Consider the following 6,252-nt stretch of genomic DNA (forward strand, 5'->3'; position numbering starts at 1 on the left):
CTTTTTTTTTTATTTAATCAATTTATCATTGCACTTTCTCCGTCCATATTCGTGTCGAAATTTTAATTCCGTAAATTGTTTAATTTGGTGAATTTGTGAATTTTTATTATTAGGGATGTCCGCTGGGATATCCTTGGGGATGTCCGCCATTGTACAATAGGATGTCCTTATGATGTGGCACTGTAATGGAAGGTCCTTATGACGTGGTAGAAGGTGTTTTAGGGAAGTCCGTCAGAATGTCCGCCGGACGTCACCCCTGTGGATGCTACGAAGGAATTAATATATTTTTGGGTATGACAATATATACGATGGTATTATTTAGGATAATGCTATGCAGCCACATTATGGCCATCCACACAAGGGTATAATGGTATTAAAACATTAGAAAAACTAAGCCTAGTTATTAGTGCATAAGTATTTTACATAACAGCCCTTTCCCTATAAAGCTCTATATTTCCCATTAATGTCCGACCCTTTATTCTTCCACCTTTCGGACCAAATTTTACAAACAAATGAGATTAGTTTGATTAAGATCGATAAATTATATAGTTTGAGTTAATGATGATTTATAGATTAGATATAATTCAAACGATTGATAATAGTAATAATGTGAATAATAATAGGATTGAGTTAGTGATATTAACAACATTAATAATTACTATTATCATTACAATGATTATTATTTTATAAAATATAATAGGATTATTATACTTTTATATTTTAATATTATTAAATATTTTTAAATGTAGTATGTTATACTTATAGTTTTGTAAATTAATATATGTAGTACTAATTATTATTTTTATGTATATTAAATTAATAAGTATAATATGTTTAAATTGTTATATTTTAATGTTATTAATTGACTGAATAGATACTTAGAGATTTTTATTTGTTATCCAGTTCAATTGAATTGAACAATTTATGATTTCTAAACACGAGATATAACTTAAAGTTAAAGTGCACACCAATAAATTAATTTATTATAATTATTCCTAAACACAAATGTTTAAAAATTATTTTCTAATGTCAAGAATATTTATAATGTAACTTCAAAACTTAACTCACATAAATAAATAAAAGTACATATATATAAATTGGAACTCCTAGTTATTTAATTGAATTGAATATCAATTGAATGAAATTTACTAGTATAAACTAAATTACAAACTTATTAGATTAAAAATAGAGTATTAATTTTTCCCATCAAAATAAATATAATAAATTAAAAAGTTAGTACTAAAAAAAAGTAAATAAATATTCATTTTCAAGATTATATTTCGAGATTAAATATATATTTTGTTTGATTCTTGAGATTGAATTCCACAACTCAATCATAGATGAATAATCATGTGATAACTAGTAATGGACATTTCCCCTTCTAACTAAAATAATCTCACAATTCAATCCTAGATAAACATCTCATGATTATTTTGTCTAACAAACCAAACAACCACTATGTATATTATGTACTACTACTACTACTATATTAAGTTCTCCAATCATCCAACCAAATGTAAAATTAATTAATATTCCAATTATACAAATAAATCAAAGATCAACTGACTCCAAGATTATTATCAATTAAAAAAATATAAATAAGATAAATATAAATAAGATGCAACTGATTAACGAACGGTAATATAACACTACAACAGTATATAGTTAGTATTTATATTACATGCACTAAAGTATAAAATACAAAATAAACAACGCTAAACATGTATCGAACGAGAGTATGGAGCTCGCATAAGGTTTGTAGCTTATTCCGATGGTATACTATATATATTTAGTACACAAATTAATGATTATTGTATAACTATAAAATCATATTATTATAATTTATATTTTTAAAAGTAATTGATAAAATCAAAATATGATAGTATCCTAATCATATGAAATTTGTAAATTAATAGTAGTATTATTTTAAACAATTAAATGTTATAACAATAATTATTATTATTTGTTAATCTTTTTGATATTGTCATATTATAGATTTTATTACAGTGTTGTAACATTATTTAAAATTATCCTTAACAAGTGGTAACTATGTATTTTACTTATATCACTATACTTATATTATACTCCCTCAGTCCCATAAAAGTAATGGTAATAGGTATGACACGAGAATTAAGACAAAATTAGTAAAGTAAGAGAGATGAAAAGAATGATATAGTAAAGTAAGAGAAGGGAGAGAATGATAGTTAAAGTAGTGTTAATGGATAATGAGACTAACATTATTAAATTGATATAACTTTTTAAAAATGAGAGAGAATGGTAGTTAAAGTAGTGTTAATGGATAACGAGACTAACATTATTAAATTGATATAACTTTCTAAAAATGAAATGCACATATTTTTTCGGGACGGACGAAAATGGAAAGTGCATATATTTTTATGGGACAGATGAAATATTTTATTAGTATTATTAGTTAATTATTAGTGTAAAACATGACACTACACTATAGCATGTACGTATATATAGTAAATATAATTTAAATATTTAATTATTATATCTATGCTATAATACTGTTAATTCTTCTTATAAAAATTTGGGAAAATAATAAAAGGAAGTATGCGTATATGGTCACAACATTATTTATTGATGAATTAACACAAAGGGTAGAATAGTCCTGAAAATTTTAATACTTTCAAAATGCATTAAATTCAATTAAAGGGAGCTCAGTTTTCTATAAAAAATTAGATTATGGTCGACCATAATGTGGCCATTTAGCATCACTCTATTATTTAAGGTCGGAGTATAATACTGATTACTGAAGGCTGAAACTGAGTGGAGAAAAATTGGCTTGCAAGTTTTCCATCTAGTTTAAAATATCGTAAAGAAATCTCGAGCATTTTCCAAAGCATCCAACGACATTAATAAAACAGCTGCCCAAGTTCCAATTGGCTGACCACAACGAGACAAGGTTTTGCTGTGCTTCTCCACCCCTAATTAACAACTCCTAAAAAATGAGGGAAGTTTGTTGTCATAACTTGATTGATTCTTTTTTAAAAATAAACTCAAATATCTTATCTCTATGTTAAATGATGAATATCTTTCTAATACATAGAGTACTGGTACTAATTAAATTATACGAGCGGTAATTTGTTGACGGCCAAAGAACAGAGAAATATAGCACTTAAAAAAAACAAATACTACAATAACCTAGATAAATTAGTAGCATTAACAACCTTAGTAAAATTTGAAACTGAAATTTACTATCTTTGCTTAAAAATATTTACTCAGTACTACTCATTAAATTATACGAGTAGTAATTTGTTGTCGACCAAAGAACAGAGAAATATAGCACATAAAAAACAAATACTACAATAACCTAGATAAATTAGTAGTATTAACAACCTTAGTAAAATTTGAAACTGAAATTTACTATCTACGCTTAAAAATATTTACTCTATCACTGGAATGGTGACAAATTAATAAGAGCACTGCAATAGGACATCCTTTTACCCGATGCGATCGGCGGAATGACCAGCCATATTGCCCGATAACCGTTGATCTCCCCACCATCCTCTACGCTCCAATGATAGGGCGCACCAAAAATTATTTATGTATTTTATTTAATTTTGTTCCTACATTTTATACTATAAGTTTATAAACAACGACATCAACGTCTTGAAGTAATCGCCTCTCTTCAATGAGCATTACCTTTGTCATGGCCCGACCATCGATTTTACTGCTGACGCCACCGGTACGTATGGGGTACTACTTAGCTGACAATATACAACAGAAGTGGCCCATAATTTTGGAGACGATCACATGCCCAATAGAAGAGAAGAGAGTTTTATTTACATAAAGGTAAGAGGCTGTGCGGAAGGATGTGGGGCGAGGGGAAAATGGGGATGAACGGATTTATAAAGAAAATTTAAAGGCGTTAACCGTGGTAATTTTCTTTATGTTTGTGTCCAATTTTTTTTTGATTGACCACAAAAAAATCTAACTAATTCGGATTGACCGAGTTTGTTGATATGTACAAAAGCAAATGGAAAGAGAAACATACATATATATAGTGTATCCATACAACACTCAAATTATTATCCAATGAAACTAAGGTTTAATGACTATTTAAAAAAGAGCATAATTGTTGACCCCCCAAATCACATAGAAGCCTGAGTTTGCGTAACTTTGGGGACACCCTTTCCACCGGCTTCCGGATTCAATCCTCCAGCTGTCCGCATGTCGGCGGCGCTCACCACGGCTTGATACTGCGGCGGCGCCCCCACCATGCCCCCTTGTGCCGTCGTGTACATCACCTGCCTCCCCGCCCCCACATCGTACGCCACCTGCGCGTACCCTGCTTCCGTCACCATTCCTACCCCGCCACCTGTCCCCGCCCTCACCATCCCGAAACCCTCCGAATATCCCGCCGCCTTCTGCTGCTGCTGTGGGTGTGGAATCACATTGTACATCTGCTGCTGCTGCTGCTGCTGCTGTTGTTGTTGAATTTGCTGCAGTTGTTGTTGTTGCTGGTCTGACGCCATCCGCTGAACGGCGTAGTACCCCTGCGCCGGAGCTCCAGTCACTGGTCGCATCATCGGCGCGTGGTACGCACCCGCCGGCGTTTGGACCATGTAAACCGGCTGCTCTGTGCTCGTCGGGAACATTCCACCGGGGATTTGCCTGTTGTCAGGCCAGTGAGTGACGCCGCTAGGCATAACCGGCGGAGGAGCTTTCTCCGGCACCTTGTAATACTCGCCGGCGGGATAACCTCCGGGTAGACTATCCTCGCTTTTTCTTCTGTAGATCCCTTGCTGCTCCTCAAGCCTCAGTCGCTGCAGATCCTGAATATGCTTCTGGATCGGATCCATCGCCATTGACCGCTCATCCTGTCCTGGAAGGAACACCGGCTCCTCCACATCCGGAACTCTCCCCATCATCGGCGGCAGAACCGTCGGTTGCGCCGCCGCTTTCTCCAATCCAAACATGAAATCGATGTTACCAGCCGGCGGCTGTAGTGGAGCCGCGACCGACGCCGTATGCAGCGGCGCGGTGATAATCGGAGCAGAATTCAACGCCTCTACGAACCTCTCCTTTTCCGACTTGACCTCATCGGAGCCGAAGCTCCTAGTGGAGGAATTGAGGCTCTGATTCAGCGTGGTGAAAATGAAAATCCTCAACCTCGTCGGTTTAGGCGAAATCCGGTACAAGCGCTCGTACTCGTGCATCATGTGCTCCAGATCGTCATCGTTGGTGACCGAAATTAGAGCGTCGAGATCTTCGCCGGGGAGCTGGTACTTGAAGGAGATAGTGTGGTTATCAGAGAGTGCGATGAGCTTGGAGAGCAGAGAGGCGAATTTGATGTTGCGATCGACGGAGAGGATCTTGGTCTCGCCGCCGATGTAGGAGAGCTGGTTATCGTGCGGGCGCGGGTGGATCTTCCCGCCGTAGCTGCACATAAACTTGACCTTATAATTAGGCGGTGGCTGATTCCCCTGCGAATCCTCCCACGGCGGCGGATTCTCGAAATCGATCTCGCGAGAGCGCGGCGAGGAGTCGCCGGACTCAGGGTAGGAGTTGTACGAGTAGTTGTTCTCCATAGGCGCAGAGATTGGTTGCAGAGAGGAAGCAGATTTAGGGGAGAGAGAGAGAGAGAGGAGGGGATTTGGTTACGCTAAGAGGCCATCTGTGAGAGAGAGATTAGAGTAGAGTAGGTGATTAAGAGGAGGCGTTTTATTTAGCTGAAAGAAGGGGTTATGATAGAGAGAGAGGATTGATTGCATCCGTGAAACCATGCGTTAGTGGTGATGTGGCGGGCAGGGGACACCAGGGGAGAGGGAAAATGGTGATATTGGTGGGAGAAAATGTGGGGTAGGGCCCACCCTAGGTTATTGAATCTGTTTATAATTGATTTTGGCAAGGATAAGAAAGAGATCGATTCATTATGTTGACTTGGATTGCTCATCCAAATTTCTTTCATATCCTTTTTATCTTCTAGTTCAAAAGTTAACAATTCATCGTGCATCCGCGGACCGGAGTGTCGTGCTCTTGGGAGTGAGCAAAGATGGACAAGGTCAATAGCACGCGGGCGTTGTATGTCTGCACGTACTTTGATCCCCCGTAAATGGACCACATATTGCTTTGATTAAAGAAAATCTCAAAATCTGACATTTTCTCATTTATGATTACATTTATTATTCACATATATTTGGACCATTTTTGTTTCTCTTCCATAATTTTAAATTTTAAATACTTTTCTGATTTTAATTTTTGGCAAATTTTCTGACTGTTGAATAA

At 36.0% G+C, this 6,252-nt stretch overlaps 1 protein-coding gene across 1 annotated transcript; it reads right to left on the reverse strand.

Moving 5' to 3' along the window:
- Positions 1 to 4,001: 4,001 nt before the first annotated feature.
- LOC125219640 (uncharacterized) lies at positions 4,002 to 5,773 on the reverse strand. Its single transcript, XM_048121669.2, has one exon. It carries the CDS (start codon positions 5,553 to 5,555, stop codon positions 4,116 to 4,118), a length of 1,440 nt encoding a protein of 479 aa, XP_047977626.2. The 5' UTR covers positions 5,556 to 5,773; the 3' UTR covers positions 4,002 to 4,115.
- Positions 5,774 to 6,252: the final 479 nt, after the last annotated feature.

Source organism: Salvia hispanica, chromosome 4 (genome assembly GCF_029641045.1).
Source record: "Salvia hispanica isolate PSC_SH4W2 chromosome 4, Shi_PSC_v1, whole genome shotgun sequence".
NCBI lineage: Eukaryota > Viridiplantae > Streptophyta > Magnoliopsida > Lamiales > Lamiaceae > Salvia > Salvia hispanica.